This window comes from Colletotrichum truncatum, assembly GCF_014235925.2.
Source record: "Colletotrichum truncatum strain CMES1059 chromosome Unknown Contig_0013, whole genome shotgun sequence".
NCBI lineage: Eukaryota > Fungi > Ascomycota > Sordariomycetes > Glomerellales > Glomerellaceae > Colletotrichum > Colletotrichum truncatum.
This window is the reverse complement of record NW_027222410.1, coordinates 35954-56145: the sequence shown is the minus strand read 5'-3', so window position 1 is coordinate 56145 and position 20192 is coordinate 35954. Positions and strand designations below refer to the sequence as shown.

At 47.8% G+C, this 20192-nt stretch overlaps 9 protein-coding genes across 9 annotated transcripts; 2 read left to right on the top strand and 7 right to left on the bottom strand.

Moving 5' to 3' along the window:
• Positions 1-1376: 1376 nt before the first annotated feature.
• Positions 1377-2729, bottom strand: CTRU02_215085 (B-cell lymphoma 3-encoded protein; the record flags this gene model as incomplete). The annotated part of the gene is made up of 1 exon (XM_036731964.2): positions 1377-2729. One exon carries the CDS (start codon positions 2727-2729, stop codon positions 1377-1379), a length of 1353 nt encoding a protein of 450 aa, XP_036576352.2.
• A 638-nt stretch (positions 2730-3367) lies between these two features.
• CTRU02_215084 (ankyrin repeat domain-containing protein) lies at positions 3368-3838 on the bottom strand (the record flags this gene model as incomplete). The annotated part of the gene is made up of 1 exon (XM_070206362.1): positions 3368-3838. One exon carries the CDS (start codon positions 3836-3838, stop codon positions 3368-3370), a length of 471 nt encoding a protein of 156 aa, XP_070059921.1.
• An 826-nt stretch (positions 3839-4664) lies between these two features.
• CTRU02_215083 (uncharacterized protein) lies at positions 4665-5910 on the bottom strand (the record flags this gene model as incomplete). The annotated part of the gene is made up of 3 exons (XM_036731965.1): positions 4665-5288; positions 5355-5643; positions 5705-5910. The coding sequence occupies 3 exons, from the start codon at positions 5908-5910 to the stop codon at positions 4665-4667; spliced, it is 1119 nt and encodes a 372-aa protein (XP_036576353.1).
• A 4199-nt stretch (positions 5911-10109) lies between these two features.
• On the top strand, positions 10110-11390 carry CTRU02_215082 (heterokaryon incompatibility; the record flags this gene model as incomplete). Its single annotated transcript, XM_036731966.1, has 3 exons — positions 10110-10237; positions 10301-11072; positions 11130-11390. The coding sequence occupies 3 exons, from the start codon at positions 10110-10112 to the stop codon at positions 11388-11390; spliced, it is 1161 nt and encodes a 386-aa protein (XP_036576354.1).
• An 85-nt stretch (positions 11391-11475) lies between these two features.
• On the bottom strand, positions 11476-12975 carry CTRU02_215081 (transposase; the record flags this gene model as incomplete). Its single annotated transcript, XM_070206361.1, has 2 exons — positions 11476-12723; positions 12802-12975. 2 exons carry the CDS (start codon positions 12973-12975, stop codon positions 11476-11478), a joined length of 1422 nt encoding a protein of 473 aa, XP_070059920.1.
• Positions 12976-13650: 675 nt separating this feature from the next.
• On the bottom strand, positions 13651-13872 carry CTRU02_215080 (uncharacterized protein; the record flags this gene model as incomplete). The annotated part of the gene is made up of 1 exon (XM_036731967.2): positions 13651-13872. The coding sequence occupies one exon, from the start codon at positions 13870-13872 to the stop codon at positions 13651-13653; it is 222 nt and encodes a 73-aa protein (XP_036576355.2).
• Positions 13873-14395: 523 nt separating this feature from the next.
• CTRU02_215079 (uncharacterized protein) lies at positions 14396-15811 on the top strand (the record flags this gene model as incomplete). Its single annotated transcript, XM_036731968.1, has 1 exon — positions 14396-15811. One exon carries the CDS (start codon positions 14396-14398, stop codon positions 15809-15811), a length of 1416 nt encoding a protein of 471 aa, XP_036576356.1.
• A 616-nt stretch (positions 15812-16427) lies between these two features.
• Positions 16428-17735, bottom strand: CTRU02_215078 (nad dependent epimerase dehydratase family protein; the record flags this gene model as incomplete). Its single annotated transcript, XM_036731969.1, has 1 exon — positions 16428-17735. One exon carries the CDS (start codon positions 17733-17735, stop codon positions 16428-16430), a length of 1308 nt encoding a protein of 435 aa, XP_036576357.1.
• Positions 17736-18465: 730 nt separating this feature from the next.
• CTRU02_215077 (base excision DNA repair protein) lies at positions 18466-19524 on the bottom strand (the record flags this gene model as incomplete). Its single annotated transcript, XM_036731970.2, has 1 exon — positions 18466-19524. One exon carries the CDS (start codon positions 19522-19524, stop codon positions 18466-18468), a length of 1059 nt encoding a protein of 352 aa, XP_036576358.2.
• Positions 19525-20192: the final 668 nt, after the last annotated feature.

Sequence of the window (20192 nt, the reverse complement as noted above, 5' to 3'; positions counted from 1 at the left end):
TGGTTGGCATTCTATAGGTAACGTGTAGGCCTAGAAAGTCGGCCCATCCTGTTATCATACTTAATGCTCGCAAAGGGTGTGTGTCAAAACATGCAGTTATACAAAGGCAAAGTTTACTGCAAGTCAAGTACTTTCATGTTGAACGCGTGCGATTTGTGATTGTCCTACACCTTTTACAGACTCTCAGCAGAATTTGACAGACATTAGGTGATTGGTGCTGAGAACGTGGATTCCTGAGACCCAGAACCTAACCATGATCTCTGGTCGAGGTGTCCACTACTTTGTACAAAAATGTGATGATGAAAGAAATTACGTAGATGGTGGTGTGTGGCCGTGCGCGTGTGGCTGAATGAGTCAAGGCGACTGTCCGACTTTCCAGGATCAAAAGTTTGCGCATTACTGCAAGTAAAAGCATCTGGGATGGAAGCGAAATGAGAGAACCAAGACTCAGTCAACTGCTTTTCTTGTCTTTATCGCTTTCTTCAATGCTTTAAATCATCTGCAAGTGACTCGGTAGTGACAATATCGTGACGACAGATCAAACCTTTTCAAGTCGACAGGGACATGCCGCATGGGTTTAGCCAAGGATGAAGACAAGTCTTGACTTCCACATGGAATGTAGGCGGAAAGAATCTATGACTCTCTCCTCTTCTGCACCAGCAACAACTCGTCAAAAACTAAGTGTCACTCAATGCCGAACAGCGTACATTCCTGCGTTATCAGCATCACCTTTAACCTAAACTCCCCAACCATTACACGCACCCAAAACCGCTGAGCAATGCCTCCACAAAAGCCATACGTAAACAATTTGCCGACCGATATTACACTTTTTTTGCCGTCAAAAACGAACACGGACGCCAGCTCTATTCCTTGAGCTTGATCTTTCCCGCCCTCCTTTTGAGATAGACCCCTGCGATACCCGCCATTGGTTACTCGATAAGCTAGTTAAGACGCTGGTAATCTACCTCACTGAAGACGACTTTGGAATCCATGCCAACGTAAGAAGCATCACCTGGAAGGTCACCAAGAACTGCCAAATTCTGGGGCATCACACCATATCACCAGCTCCTTGTCGTCAGAAATGCCTGGGCCGATAAGAGATAAGACCAGCATTTCTTTGTCAGACTCCACGATTTCTGTCATTTTGCCCTAACTATACTTGCGCCCTAGACCTACTTTGCCAGTAGGCAAAAAGCCGACGCGGCGGCCTCGGCACACGGACACGATCAACCAACCACAAGTAGACCACGTGCTTCGTCCATGGCGGTATTGTGGCCACACTTAAAGTCTTGAAACCAGATTTCGAGAGCCCAAAATCGCCCCTCCCCCAAGAGCTGCAATAGAGACGAAGAGCATCAACAAAGAATTGTCCAGGATCACGACGAGCTCGCGTTAGTCTGAATGGCGCCGAGATCAAGGTGCTCGAGAGCCTCCACAAACTCTTCATCTGAAGTAGAACTCGAGATTGAGCAGATTGACCCAGGGTCCGACAGGTCCGTCTGACGCCTATGCGGACCAGCTAGCAGCCCCGCCTCTGCTAGGGACTCGGGCCCCTGCATTTGATACGGATCGGTGTTGATGACGGTCATTAACTCTTTGAAAGCCGACTCTAACTTTTCATCTGTCCCGATCCGATCTTTCAACTGCTTCTCATAGTCATATAAACCGTAACTATGATCATACTTTAAATGCAAGTGGTCAGTCTGGACTAGGATCTTGATAGTCTCGAGGTCGGCATATTCAGTAACCACCTGAAGCAAATGACCACCACTGAGACGAGGACACTGGCTGTATTCAAACCAGCGGTCGAGCAATAACTGTAGAACACCATGGCTGTTGTGTGTGATGGCCGTAGTCAGAGGTGTCTGCCCAGTGATAGAAGTGGCGTTGATGTTGGCGCCATATTCTAGGAGCAGGAGTGCAAAGCTGACGTTATCTCTGCGAGCTACATGTATCAGGGGCGTTCTGCCGTCGATGCCGCAGGACTCAATGTCCGAGCCGAAATCCAGCAACGTCTTGAGAGTAAGTGGATCGGTGGCGCTCCGAGAAGCGCGATTGAGAGGGTTACTAAATTTTATGCCTGGAGGTCTCTTGGGTTCCGTGTCAGCGCCTGCTTCGAGGAGGAGGCGAACGCATTTCGTATGTCCATTATCTGCTGCAAATGCGAGGGGGGTGTCAAGCTGATAATCTATGTTGTTTGGGTCGGCTCCAGAGGCTAGGAGTATCGCGACCGTTCGATCATCTCCGCGCGAAGCAGCCCAAAAAAGAGCGCTTCGACCCATTGCGTCGACTGCTTCGAGATCATCCTGACACTGGAGTAGTGCGTTCTCTATGCTTATGCTCGACAACCCCAGTACAGATTTGTGCAACGGACTGTAATTCTGGTCGTCGATCCATTCGCTATCCATGGCAACAGGTCGCAGGGCCTCTTCGTCTTCTTTTCTGAGCTGACCTTGTAAAATGACATCCAATGCCTTGTTTCTAGGAGTATACTCGATAGGATTCGCTGGATGATAGTCTGGATCGCAACCTGCTTGCATGAGGAACTTGCTGGTTTGCCACTGATTACCATACAGAGCCCAGCGTAGCAGTGTGTATCCACGGGTGGAACTGACATCCCTAGTTGACGCCTGTCCGGTTTTGAAGAGGTGTTTCAGGCCATCAATGTTACCGATAAGTGCAAATTCGATAGCTTGGGAACTGTCTGGTATCCTTCTCATCACTGTCATTTGGAAATTTGGTCCGAGGTTTGGTTGATAGCCAGCTTGCACACGGATAATCTGAGACCAAAAGAGCCCCAGAGGGAACCAGTACTCTAAGCTGACATGCGTGGTTTGGGAGACCTCACAAGTGGGATTGTCGCATTTTGAGTTCAGTCCCGGCACTCCACTGTATCCCATGAAGAGCTGACCGAATAGCCGGTCCAAGAAAGCTGGTGAAGAGGAACGCTTTTGCTTGTGACAGATACAGGGGCATCCCGGACGACAGTTCGCCGAGTACCGCATCATTTGTATCCCTACTGCATCAGCACGCGAATGCAGAGGCTGACGGACGTTATTCCCTTTCTCGGCTTGGGAATGTCTGCGGCGGTGTTGAGCTGCAACGCCGTAATATGGACCCAGTCTGTTCTCCTGCCCTTGGTAAAATCGAGATCCTTGAGCTTTCATCATCTCTTCAATCCTGGCTAATCTTTCGTCAACAGTCCGATTGATCTCGCCCAGAGAGCTTGCGATCTCATCTCCGTGATGAGATACAATGCCAAGCACATCCTTTTTTAAATCGTGTTCGAATTGAGGAGAGATAATTGTATGGGCGCTAATGGCCTCGACTTGCATTCGAATATGTAATAGGTCGCGGCTGAGGACAGTTAGTACAAGAGCAAATGACTGTCAAGTTGCTGTGGGACGTACGAGTTTGATGCGCCCAAGAGTACGTTCAAGCGGCTTTTGGCGTTCTTGATATCTTCCTGTAGGCGTGATAATTTTTCCTGCACCTTAGACCAGGCTCTGGCCTGGACTATGGGGATGTTCGCGCGACTGCTGGAAGTTGACAGTGCATCGATGATACTTCTGAGTTCGGTGAGCTTCTCAGTCAACTGAGTCACGATATGCGCGATTTGGCTCTGCTCGTCTAGTGGTATGTTGTGTTTCCCTCGCTCTCCCAGCAGGGTCGCCACATCTATCAGGACAGCATTGATGTCGGTTACTTCATTATTCAGCGCGTGAAGCCTGCCGGGAAGCGTTTTGTAGACGTTGCGGAGACAAGCGAAGGATTTGGCGCATTGCCCAGCAAGGGTTACGACGGTGATGACACTGGCAGTAATAGACAGAGGATCCATGGGGTGTCTTGTCTACGGGCGTGGTAGCGGAAGTTGCTAATGGTGAAAATTGATGACACCTTTGGGCGGCAGCCTTGTACAAAACTCCGAGGTCTTGAGGGGTAGCACATGGGCGCCTCAGTGCTGACGACATTGGATGCAGGATCCAGGATGCAGAGTCACAAGACATGTACCAACCAGAAGGCTAGCCTGATAAATACCTCATCTATCAACCAAAACAAATAGAATCCCAACTAAGTACTAAATAGTGCCCTATTGTACCAAACTGTACAGGGTAACCTTCTGGTCTAAGTTTAACCCATGTTTAGTGAGGGTATTCATTATATCATTTGATCCCTGGGATTGGAATGGATAATGATGAGATCGATTGAGAACTTGTCTCTTTACTACAACCAAAGTGGAATTTCTTTCATTCTGGCCAATCACTTAGGAGATGCATATGCAACCAATCGCTTAATTCTTGGAGAGGGAAAGGAATCTTCAACCACCAGCTTAGCCTGTAGGTCGGATTTCATGGGTCAATTGCTATGCGCAGGTTGGTACTTTGACATGTAGCGAAGTTTACGGACTTAGTTATATGCAAGATAAAGACGTACTACATAAATGTAAAACGTAAAGGAAGACGGATTTGACACACTTGAGCAGGGCGACAGGTCGGGCTGCAATAATGAAAGCGTCCGTAAATCATTTGTCAGTCCTGATCCGTTATGACTCTGAAGATGTGGAAAAAACCGGTCGGCATTAACTGTTACCTTCGATCGGCACATAGAAAAAGCAACTAGCTAACGAATGAAAAAAATTACAACAAAGGCCAATAACTAATTTCCTAGGTAGTTTCGGCAAAGCTTTTAATCTCGACGTTGTCCAGAAGGATGTTCGCTCCATGGTTTATGTCTTCGTCTGCGTTGAAGAGGTCGAACTGTATAGCAACGTGTCCCACCCTCGGCAAGCTAACCGGCCCCGACCTGTACGTTTGCCAGTACGGGTTGTTCGTGCTGTCCCATATCAAAACGATATTTTCCGGTGATAGGATCTTTTCGTCGTGCTCCGTGAGGATATTCATTTCAATCTTGTTGCCCAGTGGAAGGCTCGGCGTCTTGGGTATTATAATGTAATCAAAAGAGACGACATAAAACCCCTCTATCGGCACGGAGAACAACTGCCGCACCATTGCGACCGGCTCTACACCTCCGATAGCGGGATTGAGCATGAGGGCGGTGCTTCTCGAGCCGTACTGTCTCGTGGCCAACGCGACAGTGGCTGAAGATGAGACAATCTCCCACCCGCGAGGAGGACTTCCGGCTGTTTCGAAGTCGCCATTCACCAAGAGATTGGTGGTCACTGCCGGGGGCGGCTCAACCGTCACAGTCACCGTTCCGGCTGTCGTCGCAGTTGAGACGGTGACCCATGAGGTCGCAGCTGCTGTTATTGTGACTGTTACTGTAGATTTCTAGGCAGGCAGGTCAGTACTTGAGAGAATTTTAAAAGTAGAATAGCGGTCTGGATGTGTGCCTACCTCTGTAACAGTCCTCGTGGAGATCGTTGCCGTCGCCGAGACGGTACGAGCCGGCACTCCGATGCACGAGCAGGCTGAAGTGATGCGAGATGCCGGGTATGAAGTCCCGGATGTTACGCATTTCGGTGGTGAAGCAGGCGCAGCTGCACGCTCCTCAACATCACGTTTTGTGGGGGCAAGACGAGTAATGGTCTCGGTAGCAACGGGCACCGTAGTTGTAAATACCGTGGTGGTAGACGTGATAGTGTTTGTCTCAGTCCGTCCAACGATGGTCGTAATCGCTCGGGTGCTTTGAACCCCAGTGTTAATAAACGTGTCTCATAAGAAAGGGATGGGCCATTGACACATACGACGTCGCCGTGACTGTCTTCACCGTTGTTGTAAATGGTGAGAGACCGCTACAGTAAGCAACCGCCTGAACAGTGTATCTTGTGTCTATAAGACATCGGAACAGATTATCGCGGTTGCACTCATTCGCACGCTTCTGGAGGTATGGAGATGCCTCCACAGGCCCTAATAAAAGCAGTCCGCCGAGAAAGAACTTTTTTAGGAGCATAGTGTGTGATCTGGCTGATTTGAAGGAGAACGAATACTTTGGTATGAAATAGCTACCTCGAGTGAAAGACAGGTTGACCTTTTATAGCTCTGTGATGATTGAGGCAGCAATTAGGCATGGACATCGTTATACACCTTGGTGCTAAAAAGATTGTATGCACCATGCTCCTCAAGCATAGCTGGGCACTGCATTTGCAAGCGATCAATCCCGTGATAGTTCCCCTCTGCGTCGACAGCTGCAGATTAGCCTCATTCAAGGAGGTTGAGTTCAAAGCTGAGTGGTGCATTCAGGTCAGGCCTCGGACGGAAGAAAGGGCAGATCTCAAGCAGATGTGCTGGACATGTCGGCATGGCCGATTATCAGTCGATCAATCGACATCGAACGTAACTAGAGAGGGTCAAACCATTCAAAAGCAACACGTCTCAGATAAATCCTCTTCTGCCTTGGGATAATGATACCATGCATGCGTTGGCATGCAGATTTCCTGGGACTTCAGCGCGGTCGAAGGCGCCACAAACATTAAAAAGCATCAACTGCAGCACAGGTTAATGACAGCACCCAGAGCGAGTTGAGTCCAGACTCTTGCACGCTTCGAAAACCGGGCGTGCGCTAGCCCAAAAAGGCACTATTGATTCCCAGAGTGGGAATCGCTAACAACATTGAGGGTGCAGGTGGCTTGCGCTGACAATATTGACAGCTGAGCCTTTTGACTGCTACCGATTGGTTGGTGTCCGTTGGGCTGGGATTTACGCAAGACCCAAATACACCAATGCAAGCCAAAAGTGTTCCTTGACTTTACAACATGAAAACCTCCAAAAATTATTCCAACGGCTTCTTCTAAGGCTTTTAGTAAAAATCTCCAATGTCAAAACCAGATAACCAAGCGCAGTGCGAAGCGAAGTTCTCGTCTTGAGAGTCGTCTTTCGAAAGTCTGAGAAATAATTTCTGTGGAGTTTGTTAGTTGAAACATGGGTCACTTTTTGTGTCACGGCATGAACGGGGTCGGTGTTCATTGGGACCAGCGTCACCAGTCCTATGAACCCGCAGGCAAGTCGCAGTTCAAGTATGGGACTACTGGCTGAGTGCGGCTATTGAATTGATCACTCTTTCATTGTTGCTGATGTCTGACGATGGACCACGCGAAAACCTACCCGACACGGCTTTTTCGAATACCTAGGTAGTTTATCTTTATCCCATCAACTGAGGCCTCAGTTTGCCAACTCCTCGGCTTCCCACTTTTAAATTATAGTTAATGCTCCGCAAAACCTTCCGTACAAAGTAGTCTGTTGAATTGAGTTTGGCTCAGAAGTTCTAACACATGTTTATGTGCTCAAAGATATGGTCGTCTCTAACCTTGACGCTTAGAAGTAATACAGAAGAAATATGTCCAGGTCAAAGTAAATGAAATAGCAGGACTTTTAACAAGGGCTATGATTGATTTACTCTAACCTAGGCGAAAAAAAGGTCGTACAGAAGTTGACGGAACGCTAGTCTACTAGCCCCATCTTAATACTTGATGGAGAAACTATTAGCCTAGCATAATAGTCTTCCGCTGCATACCCAAATTTTCTACCGTATCCTTCCATTGTATTCCAGGCTTCAACTTAAGAAACCCGCTTCCTACCCTTTCAAACACAGTATGACCGTCCATTAACATTTCTGATCCTATCTGGAATACACCCAGAACGTATTCGGATCCATCATACCCCGCGATCCTGTCATGAGCCTTAGTTAAGATCAAGGGGCAAAACACTGCCTCGATTTCTCCCATTGGTATTCTGGGAAGTTCATCTGGAACCGCGCAGACACTTTCAACCTCCTCTCTAATGCCTTGGGAGTCGTCAATGCAAAATGTAACACCTGTACTCCAGTGGTGCTTCTCACCAGCATCCTTCTTCCACTTCCCTTCCATGGCGAAGACACTAAGTTCCAAAGCTACTGACGGTAGTGTTGTATCATCAAATGCTCTCTTCCCGATGCTTTTGATGTATCGTTTAGCATATGCCAAGGATACGTCATGATCCATGATGCGAGACATGTCGTCAAATTGAAACTTGGACTCGTTGAAAAACACTTCCCCATCTACCGACGCCCAACTCCAGGTTGGGGGCTTATGGAAAATGCCTTGCCTTTCATCGCTCGTTGAATACTGTCTTCTTACTGTGTGACGTAGACCAGGCCCCCAATGGTTGTACTCGCTGCCGCTCCAACAAAGACTTCTAGGAATAGTTTTCCAAAAGTGGCCTTCGATATATTCATCCCTTGTGGTCGAATTCATGAGCGCTGCGATTGCGGAGAAAGCAACGAGTTTGTCGGACTTGGGATAAGTGAGGTCGCGGCTAGTATACTCTTCTACGATCTGAAGCCATGTTGTGAAAAGGTCATCTGGCTCCATGGCAATTGGAACTGGAGGAATTTGATAATATTCCGCCGTCATACTATCAGGGAGACCCTCTGGAAGAGACTCACATGCGTGAGGAAGTTGTTTGCAACTCCAAAATACCTCCCCCGCACCGAAGGCCAGGACTCTTGCAGGGAGTAGTCGTTCTTGCAAAGCCCAAGCGCGGGATCCGAGTGGCTGATAGTAGAGTGCAAGTTCGTGGTAACCAGCGGGGACTACAGTGTATGTTTTAGGCTTCGACAGAGAGGCATCCTCACCAGCAGTACTTGGTATGTTAACCTTGAATGGTGATATAATCTTAGGTTTTGACCCGCTGATAATACTATCGTGCGGGCTTGCAGCCCGGTTCAAAGCGAGACATATTGCGCAATTTGCATAGACGTCTTGCATCCGAACAGACTCATATAGCCAATCCTCCTTGCTACCTGGGCCGGTCTGAATGATACAGAGGCAATCAATCCAAAGGTATTGAAGACCTAGAAGTCGCGCGAAAGAAATGGCCTCTCGAAAAGCAAGAGGCAAATCGGATAGAGGAACACCGGATTGCAGGTCAGCTAAGTTGGCGGCAGTAAGGCGGAGAAAGTTGAAAGGCGGAGATCCCCAACAGTAACTCAAAGCAGCGTATGGGCCGCTTAAAGTTTCTTGACCTGTTACAATGAGCCGTATTTGAGCCTCCCCTATTTCAAGTAGCCGAGTTGGGTATGATGCCGGTAGGGGATGTGAGAGGCATTGCGCATGCTGCCTAGAACAGATATCTATCCATTGTTGAGCAGCCTTTGCAGACTCCGGAAATGATATTACTCCTTTCCGGTTTTCAATGGAAATGCCTGTAGAACACGAAGAAGTCGGCCACAATGAATAAGATTGCTCGTAACTAGCACATTCGGAAATGGCTGATAGATGTAGCTTCCACAATGGTTCCTGTCCAGATTCTTCCGGACGGGAGAGGTTGAAAGAACTTGATTTAAATTCTGTATTTTCGCCTTTATGGGTGTCAATGATCTGCCAAAAGAAATCTTTGCAAATATAGCACCCATCAATCGCAGCCTCTGCGAGGGACAAAACGTCAGGCTGGTGGTCACCGTCTTCTGAAATCGAGTCATCTGGATCAAAATCATCGAAAATAGAAAGGCAAACGTCACAGAGCATGGCTGATAGTAGGCATTGACCTTGCAAAGATTGAGTGTGAAATGGTTGTATAGAGTGTGGTTTTCAAGTCGCAATGTGAAAGGGGGAAATCAAGGACAGGAATTAGGGGCCAACCATGGCGGGGTAAGACTACTAGTAACGTGCTGTGGCTAACTTAGATACTTGTATAAGCCATCTCGATGCATGCCAAGGTAGGATTATGCCGGTCAGAGGCCAATTGGAAGGCTACTCCGCCACCTACATGGTTACATCACTGCATCTTCGTGGGGCTGAGGCCCTTCGAAGTCTGCCTTAGCAATATGAGTGGCTAGTTATGTGCCTAGTGCTACAGAGGTAGTATATGCGAGAAAGACTGAAATAAAATTACCGGATTGTTGCCTAAAACTTCCAGCCTGATGGCAATGGCGAACCAGAAAGCCGCCATACGTATGCTAGTCTACCATAGATAAACTATCACGTCGCCATTTAGATACCAGGCTCACGCTTAACTATTTACACTTTTTGACCATGTTAATAGGTGTTCAATGACACGACTTGTCAACTGCTATAGAGCAACATTACAATTTCGATTGACACTATTAACAACAGCACACTACCTAAATCGACTACATAAGAACTCCCATCGCTCAATGATAAACCAGAAACGCAGATGACGGACTCGGTAAAGAGCGCGCAAGCTCTTATTGAGGAATTACAGCAAAATTGGGAAGCTTTCAAGGCAATCGGAGCTGAACAACCCAACAGTGGCGGAGGCATACAAAGCTTACTTGAAGAAATGTACGACTAGTTACTCCTAGCTTCTTTTCATTTATAAGGATGAATGAGTTAACAAATGCCTAGTGTCTCCAAACAGCTGTACAGTAAGGAAACGCATTTCCTTCTCGAGTTGATACAAAATGCAGATGATAATCGCTACATTGGCGTGGTTCCCATTCTAGACTTTACTTTACGTAAAGACAGCCTACGTATAGACTGCAATGAAGTTGGCTTTACAGACAGCAACGTTCGAGCTCTCTGCAGCTTTGGGCAAAGCACCAAATCTGGATCTGCTCACCACATCGGCGAGAAGGGAATCGGCTTCAAATCGGTTTTCAAAGTAGCTGCTACTATCTACATCCATTCATGCCAATTCTCGTTCAAGTTCGATGGTAAACAAGACTTGGGAAACGTCACGCCGATTTGGTGTGAATTTCCAGCACCTGTACGGCATGGCCACACTTCTTTTCTTCTGGAGCTATCCGAGGAATGTGACAAAACAATGATCACCAAGGAGCTGAAAGCGCTTGACCGCACAATGCTTCTGTTTCTTCGGCAGCTGAAACAAATCAATGTTGTCATTGATGACGAAGACGGCGACATGTGGCAAAATACCCTCAGTAGAGAAGATCTAAAGGACCGCAACAACCATGTCACTAGACTATGGAAAAACAACACTCCGTCGGATTACTTGATCGTTCACCATAAGGTTGAAAATCTTCCGGAGATGAAGCAGCGGCCAGGATGCTCAAGCTCAGAGATTGTGCTTGGTTTTCCAATCTTGAATGTAGCTGAAAAGCCGAAGCGTACTCAGATGGTCCACGCATTTCTGCCTATTCGTGACTATGGCTTCAAGGTCCGTACTTCAAGACTGTTAATCAGGTACAAGTAAACTGATCTGACACTTGAGCAGTTCCTGCTTCAAGGTGACTTCGTTTTAACAGCGAATCGACAAGACATCGATGATAACGCCTGGAATCGCACCGTTCGCGATGGCATTGCCGATGCTTTTGCTATTGCCGTTGGTTGTTTCAATGACTTCTCCGGATTTCTGCAGTATCAATGGCCGTACTATCTTCCAGGGGAGAACATGTCAGATTTCTTCAAGCCACTCATAAACGAAATCCATCTGAAGCTGGCCCACCAACCACTAACGTACATGATAAGCGAGTGAGACAGACAAGCGAGTGAGACAGTAAACCAGACCTTCGCGACAATAATATCGAAATCTATAACAAGAAATCTTAGATTGATTAATACTACTCGGATTCCTGTTCTTCGGATGTTTCCTCAATAAATTGACATGTTCTCGCGTTGTGGCCTGTATTCCCGCATACGCCACACCGACGATAAGTCGTCTCAGACCTCACTTTGCGACCACTACTCCGTCGCGTTTCCTCTTGTAGTTGCGTGTCTGCCTCTCTTTGCGACTGTATATCCTCTCCAGTAGATATAGTAAGACTTCCTCCTTTCTGTAGACGTGTTTTCTTAGCCCTTCGACGCCGACTTAATATTGCATTCTCCTCTCGAAGGATTTGAACCTCTGACTCTAGTAATGCTACCCGATGCCCTAGTCCTTCTGTCCCTCTGGCTAGCTTACTCACAGCACTATAAATTGATGCTGGAGAGCTGCTTCGGTGGCGTGAGATTCGACTCTTAATAAAAGTAGACTGTGATCTTGCTTTGCTTGGGTTGCTCGGCGTCCTAGAGATCCAAGGGTCTGGTGTCTGAGGGACCCCCTCCTCAGGCGTTGGCGTTCGGAACTTTACATCCAGCTTTGAGAGAACACTTTCTGCATTCAAAGGGACAAGTCCAGCTCCTCGGAAACCTCCCTGGATATTTTTCCTCGTAAAAGACTGCTTAAAAGCTTCGTGAAATGCTGCAAAGAAATCTTCCTTCGAGATATGGGTTGTGCCTCGCCGCATCTTATTCTCAATTTGCCGACCGTAGGCATTCTTTAACGGCTGAAAACAACCAACATCTAAGGGTTGAAGTAGATGAGACGAGTGAGCCGGCATGCACAGTGTAATAATGTTGTTTTCTTGACAAAAGAGCTCGAAGGCTGCGGAGTGGTGACTTTCATGACCATCAACAACGAGGAGGCGATATTTCCCAGACGTACGTGGTTTTGTATAAATGTCGAAGTGTCTGATCCAGTCAATACCTCTCTCGTTTGTTGTCCATCCATTTTCAGACGTTGCAATAGCCCAATCGCCCGGAAGAGAGGTTTCTGTATACCAGCTTGAGAGGTGATACTGGCCTGCAACGATGATGTATGGCGGGATGCTCTCCCCTTGGGAATTAATAGCCTGGATAACTGTAACCCATTCCCTATTGCCAGGCTGTGTCATCTTCGTATTTGAACGCCTTTCAGCACTTGTAACAACCATTCCAGAAGCAATAACGCCCATCATAAAGCCGGTCTCATCAAAGTTGTAGATATCAGCATCAGCAATACCATACTTCGCAATTGTATTCTTCACAAGCGAAAACCAGCCACGAATCACCTCTGGATCTTCGCATTAAGCTCTCTTATAGTCATACTTGCGAAAGAAACGCGTCCTAAGCTATGGTTGTCGCTTGACGAAATTAGAAGCCCAGCGCTTCCCAACTGGAGGCGCGTCGCGCTCTGCGAGAAGTCGATTGGCCATTTCTTCCACACCACTCAGCCGGGGAGGAAATGATCGCGTATCTAGGTCGAGAATATACTCAACTATTGTCTTCTCTTCTAAATCTGATAAATTCCGTGAATTAGGCATGCTGTCGCGTCGTGAGACTATTCCCTTTAGTCGCCGGCTTAATGTTGCGTGACTGACTGTATAGAGTGCACCTGCGGCCCGAGCACTAAGTTTTGGGTCATTTCTCATTGCTTGAAGGGCAATTTGTAACCTTCTTTCAATACTAGCTGATTCCATGATTTATTGTAGAGGAAAAGGTGCCGGTCGCGTCAAGGTGCGACGGTCGCGGTTTACTGTCTCACTCGCTTGTCTGTCTCACTCGCTTATCATGTACGTTAGCCTAAACATTTTTTTTATTTTCATAGAACGTTGTCTATATAAATTGAAACGTATTTAATCAAAGCAGGTAGCAAAACGTAACTCCTTGCTATTAAAGGTCTGATTTTCTGCTATTCAATCTTCTTTTCTTGTAAATTTAACCCAAACATCTTGGAAGAATTGTGTAGCTTAGGTAGCTTCGGTAATAGCTCTGATATCCAGAAGGTTATCTGACTAGCCTTCAGGCTAACGCGCATATCTGTTGCAGTGGTTTCAGTCTCTGTCTTAGACTTAGGTTGCTCTTAGACGACTTGTGTGATGCTGCCAAGGAAAAAGGGCCAAATCCAACTTTAACATTAGCCTCAGTGCCCGAAGACTCAAGCGAGCTTTCAAGGGAAGAGGTATCTCCGTAAAAGTCAAGTTGAACGTTGGCGGCGATTACAAAAGTTGTTGGGTATGCAAAAAACTGAGTGTGCTCAGAGGTTTGACGTCCTTGTTTTGAGCGACGAGCTCAGGGAGCTTCTTGAGGGCCAGGTGATAGGGCGAACCCTTCAGCGCAATCAGGAGCTCATAGTCAGAGAAGAGTTCTTCATATACCAAAGGCAGCTCAATCTCAACCAGCATAGCGTCGCATGCTATCTCCACGTCTAGGCTAGACATCTTGGCCATTGCCTTGGTAGATGCCTCGGTATGCGACACACCACCTGAGGCAGACCAGAGACCCCACGATGCTTGGGCAGCAAAACTGTTGGCTGATACGGATCGTAAGCCGTTTTAGTCTTAATTAGAACTGCCCGTGCTGTAGGTTATCACACTTTTAGAGCAAGCCTCTTAGCTTTGAAAAATGCAGATCCTTCTTTTCCATTTATTAGTCATCATGTCCTGTATTCACGCTGACCCTGGTCTCTGGTATAAAGCTAAGCCATAAATGATCCTTTCGGTTTCTAAAGTAGGTAGCGAGGTATGGCTGCCTAAAGCTGCCTGCTGGCATGATTAGTGCGTGACTTAAACCTGAATGCACACTGTTCATCTCCATATGAAAACGTACCTTTTTGAATAGGCTTTGAGAAACGTGTTATTATTTATTCTTACTATTAATAAGCGCGAATGATTGCAAGAACTCATATATATACAACGGCGGAGAACTCCAATGTGACTACATCTCATTAGCTCACAAACGGCCATGCATCGAACTATCCACAGGCTTTGTCTTTCTGCCTTAGTTGCCCTCGCTTTATCTGCTGCTGTGTCAGCTGAGCGGCATCCATTCAAATGCCCAACAGAAATTGACAGATTTATATACGCCACCCAACTTAGGCGAAACGCTGGATATGGGCTTGGAGATTCCTTGGACTCGATGGACCAGGTCCACAACATCATGACCAAGTGCTCCACCATCAAAAGTCTCAAGCTTCGAATCTCATGTTCAGGATGTTCAGACTGTCCTGACCGATACAACTTTCCTTTCGAGCTTCCATCTGGCTCGCATTATTCGTCGCAGCTCGAAGCACTAGATCTAGAGGGGTATAGCTTCAACGAAAAGCCATGGAAAGAGGCGGGAAAGCTTCAGCGTTATGGGAACACCGCCGATCAATACCTTAATTGGCTGTATTACGGAAACGCTTGGATCTGGCTGAAAGGGCTAAGGTTGTCTGAAGCGCAAAGAAACCTGACGAACTTGGATCTCTGGCTAGGTGCAATGGACTTTTCCAAAATCGAGAGTCTCTCGATTCGGTCAGACGGAGCATTAGCTTCTATGATACCTCACCTTAAATCCCTAAAATCGTTCACTGCATCCGGGGCTTGGGCCAAAGACTTCATCCTTGCACTTCCATCAAACACCCTTGCTCATCTTTCCTGGCTGAACAGCGGCCAAACTGGGGCTTCGGTTAGCCCCATCATACGCAGCCACGCATATTCCCTGAGAAGCTTGGAATGGCGCGAATACGAATTATTGCAACGGCAACGGAGAGTCATGACAGCGGATCAGCTTTCCGATTTGGGCTCCATGGCACCAAACTTGAGGTCGCTGACATTTGACATTAATCAAAATGGCACCTGGGGGTGGGATCATCTCGAGGCACTAGCTACCAAGTTCCCGAACTTGGAGAACGCGACCATCTTCTTGGAAGAGGCTAGCGAATGTCGAAGACAACTTGAGCAGGCAAAGCAACAGTTGATGTCGTGGAGAGAAATGAGAATGATTGAGGATAAATCGACTTGTCAAGGCGCCGATTCCTTTGCAAATCCTCATTTGAGTGCCTCTGAGGCTCGTGCGCCTTTCGAATTTCTTCTTAAAGAGAATGCAGACATTGACAGAAAGCTTCAAAAAGTCGAATTCTTTTCTGGTGGCCGGGAGAGAGGATGGGATGGGCCCCTGACAGTTGACGAAGATTGGCTGCAGGATCATCAGTCTTGGGCTCTTTGTGAGGTTGTTGACGGGGATGGTGGGCCTGGTGAAGGGTTTAAGCAGGTTGCAGCTCTTGAAAAGGGAGAAAAGTTAATTATTTGTCAAGATGATATGGAGAAATGGCACAAGCTCCTTTCAGATGTGAAGCATAGGGAAACAAATTGGACACGCGAGCGACTGGGCGAGTAAAAACAGGAGATTCTATTGAAGAGAAAACCCCTGATGGTTTTGGTGGGAATGTGGCTGGAATTGATAATCATTGAATGGATATTTAGACATTTTCTTACCTTGTTGACCCAACTCTCGATTCTTCGAATTAAAAATAAATTGGACCAAGAAAGCCTACCTGGAGCTGCCAGTCTACTTACTACCTTGAGGTAGGTACTTTTCTTTCATGCTCTGCTTCCATCATCCCATCATCCCATTTCAGCGACTGCGGACAGCCCTTCGATATTTACCAGGGTTTGTAGAATGTATTGTCATTCTCCTTGCTTCAGACGTCGAGAAGTGGACAGGGCTGTTGCCTTGCATGTGTCTTGGTCTTGTTTGTAAAGTTTTACAGTCACCTATTCTCTATCGGCATAATTTGATGCATGGTGAAGAAAAACGAGTTTCACCCTGTTGGTCGCTAACCTTTGCGGTGGTGTGCACAAAATGCTTTCAAAATAACGACGCGCAACATTGAGGCCGCATACGCTCTTCAAGATAAATGGGTTTGCACTAGGTGAGCCCAAAATAAGTCCCTTTACAACATCCTGCGATGTTTTTGAAACCCCGCGCCATGAACAGGTTTTGATCTAGATCTCTAACACAGCGGGCGCGCAGACTCCACCTGCATCGTCGGAAGGGCGCCAAACTGACCCATCTCCTGATACATCTCAAAGATGCTCTCCATGGTGTCAACGAAGCCTGTCCACCCAAATCTCCTTGCCTTGTTCAAGCATACGCTGCCAAACCGGTGATATGCCCACTTCATCAAGGAGAAGGACTCAATGTCGTCAAAGGGATTACTTGTGATCTTGCCTCCCGATTCCTCCATAATATCCCTCCATACGGCGGCATTTCTCTCATCTCTGGCCCAATCTCCGAGGCAGAAGCTCGACTTGGACAGCATGGGCGGCCCGTAGCCCAGGGGAGAATTCTTGCCCCCGCATCCCATTTCCACAGTTGCCATCTTGGAATCGTCATCTGGCGGCGGAATCACACCCTTGGCACCAAACCATCGTGCCAGCTCGGCAAAAAAGCGTTCATAAGTGAAAGGCCCACCGTCATTGGTATTGAAAGCTTCATTGGCGCAAGGCTTTTCCAATGCAGCCCACTCACTCAAGTAGCCCGTCATGCGAGCCGAGCAATGATAGTACTCATACTGCCACTGTTCCCAGTCGCCTCCAAAGACGAGCGGCTCTCCCTTTCGAGCCTGAACCGCGGCGTAAACGGCAAAGCGGTAGAACGTGTTCATTGCAGCATGCGTTGACGAGCCGATAATCGCGGCAGGCCTGATAACGTTCCACTTTGTGCCAGTTCTTTCGCAGAACGCCTTAAGAAGATCCTCTTGATGATAATAGAAATTGGGTGCAAGATGCCTCGGTTGCGGGTCCGACTCAAGTTTCGGTGTAGGCGCACGACCGATATGCATGCCGTAGTTCTTGCCGCCAGTCTGAAGGATAAAGCGGGTAGGTTTGATGTCTGCCAACTCAAGAGCCTCCAAGAAGTTTTTCAGCAGAGCAGTGTTACTCTTGACAAGAGCCTCAGCTTCAGACCAATCTTTGTGAATGTAGGAGTAAAAGAAGATGTGATCAGCTCGAACACCTGACGATTTCAAGCTCTTGGCAATCAAGGTGGGATCGTCGAGGAAATCGCATGAAATCATTTTGATCCGGGACCGGGCTTCATCCGACAGTAAGGCCATCATTTCATTTGGGGGAGGTCTGCGCGAAAGACAATAGATGGTCTCCCAGCGCTGAGGGCTGTCGAGAAGAGCGCGCATGGTGTTGAACCCAGAAATGCCATTGGCTCCAGTTACAATGGCTGTGAGGCCCGCGATAGACTCGTCGAATGTCGGAAGGTTTCTATAGATGCCAATTTGGCGAAGATGGGCAGATGATGAGCTCATGATTGGTTTGGTGTGGTGAGAAAATGGATGAAGTGATTTGGATGATGATTCGAGTGCCAATCAACCAGACTGGCGAGGATGAACTTTTTATATGTCGAAATCAGGATCCGTCAAAATTATCATTTGTCACGTTAGCAATTTCACTTGGGTTTGTCTTGTCCTATGGCTTCTAGGGTTTCGTCTCATGGTACACACCTCGGGTTTTATCCCACCTCGGGTTTTTTTGTCATGGTTTTCCAAATTTTCACATACTCACAGTGCAAAAAGCTCCCAGATCGGACCCGGACGCATTCAATTGGGATGAAGTCAGATTCACCGGTGTGGGACTTCTAGAACGGGGTCCAAAGTGGTCCACAATTGTCCGGATCGGATCAGTTGTAGGCCCTGGAAAAGTGCAAACTTGGCATCGGACCAAGCCGCGACGACATTCACGGCCCTCACAGTGCTCTTGGACAATTTTGTGGGGCGGCCCCTTTTTCAGGAGTGGTCTGCAGAACGTATGTCACCGATCATTTGCTCCCACGCATTCTACGGCCTTCTTGCCGACCCCGAAGTCCGTCCCTTATCCCAGGTACATCAATAGCTATGTTCTGCTGATCATTTGAATGAGATGAACAATGCATTGTATAGACCTACAAGGGCTTGCTGAGTTAGATCGACATTCACCCGAAGCTCGAAAAAACAAATGAATAGATTGTCCTTGCTTATCTCTCACTGGCTATCGAGCTTTCTACGACATAGATTTGTTCGCTTCATTACTCTCATTCAACATGAGCTTATAATCGCACTTGGCCTTGCTATCTCCATTTCCACGGCAGACGGGGCACTTTTGGCCATGCACGATCAGCTGATAATGCAGGGCAAACTTGATTTGATTGGGGATGCGGGCGTCAAGATGGGCCTGCGCCATTTCTCTAGACGCTTCACGCGGCCGCCAGCCCCATAGCCCCGAGATGCGGTAGATATGCGCATCCACCGCAAAAGTGTCTCTCTTGAGGCAGATGCTCAGGAGGCAGAATGCGCATTTTGGCCCCAGACCCCAGTAGCTCATCACCTCTTTGACGGCTTCCTCGTCGCTCACATCGAAGAGGAACTGAAGATCCCATTTCCCATGGCGTTTCTTGACATCCTTTAACAGTTGCATCAATATCTTTGCCTTGCGGTTCTGCATGCCGCCAGGCCTGAGTGCATCGATCAGCTTGTCCATGCCACCCTCCTCTATCGCGTCGTAGTTGAAGGTCGAGCCGTAGACGACTTTCATATTCTTCATCGCTCGTTTCGCGTTAGACCAGCTGGTAGCTTGGCTGAGAGCGGCTACGACAAGAGCATCCATGACATACGGATACTCTTGGGAGGGGGCATCTGGATCGGCAAACGTTTCGCGAACCACATCGCCATGGAGCTTTTCGAGGATGTCGTGAGCAGTCTGACATTCCTCGGGCGTCGGACGTAAAAAGTCTGGGTACGGCGAAGACTTGGCGTGCTTCGACCAAGCTGTCCATTTCTTGTCGGCGAGGTTCTTGGTTGGCGGTGAGCCTTCGAGTTCGCGTGGAGACGCAGCATCAACCTGGATGTCCGCGGCCGGTGTCGACTCCTTGACTTGCGTTGAATTGGGTGAAGCGAAAGAAATCTTTTCTTCAGCGTCTACTGAAGGGCTGCTTGGTGTTTTCTTCGGACGACCCCGTCTCTGTGCCGTTTTTTTGGATTTGGGGATGCCTGAGTCCTCGGTTTTCCTTTTGCGTTCCTTTTTGGGGCCAGCCATAGCCGCTGATGCCGCCCTTGTCTGCATTACTGCTACTGCGGTTTTAAAAGTTTGGGAACTCACGGTTTTGGCAACCAGCATTCCAAAAATAAGTTGGCAAAGTAAGCAAACAAAGTGGTGTCGGTGTCTTGTGAGAAGTAGGGAGGCTAGATGTATTTACACGCCACATTTTGTGGAGCTCCTTCAACACTCAGTCAGACTAGGCGGCGGGTTGATTTCTGTCCTGTAAACGATAGAGACGGACATTTTGGGAAACTAGTTGTCCGAGATGAAAATACGCTTAACTGTATGACGGCATCGATCTCGGCCGGGACCCACTGTTATTTCGATCTTACGCGCTAGGACCGGGTCAGACATTTTTGTCCAGCTACTGCCGATACTCGCGACCACAACAAACAGGACGAGAGGTCTGTAAACATATATTGTGGTAATAGCAACATCGAATAGGATTCACGCAATATCCTGCCAGATTTCTCATTGAACTCTCTCGCTCAGAATATTTCTGATTGCTTGATGTTAAGCAGCGAGCAAATCTGTAGAACAATGTGGTGGCGGGCATTTGCAAGGGGGCACGGAGAGTACTCATAGTGGTAATTCCTCCTGGGCCAAAATCATGTTATCCTCAGCCTCCGGACTTCCGGACCCACTCTGCCGTCCCGGCCGCGAAGTCACGTGACAGTTTCGGTCCAGCGACC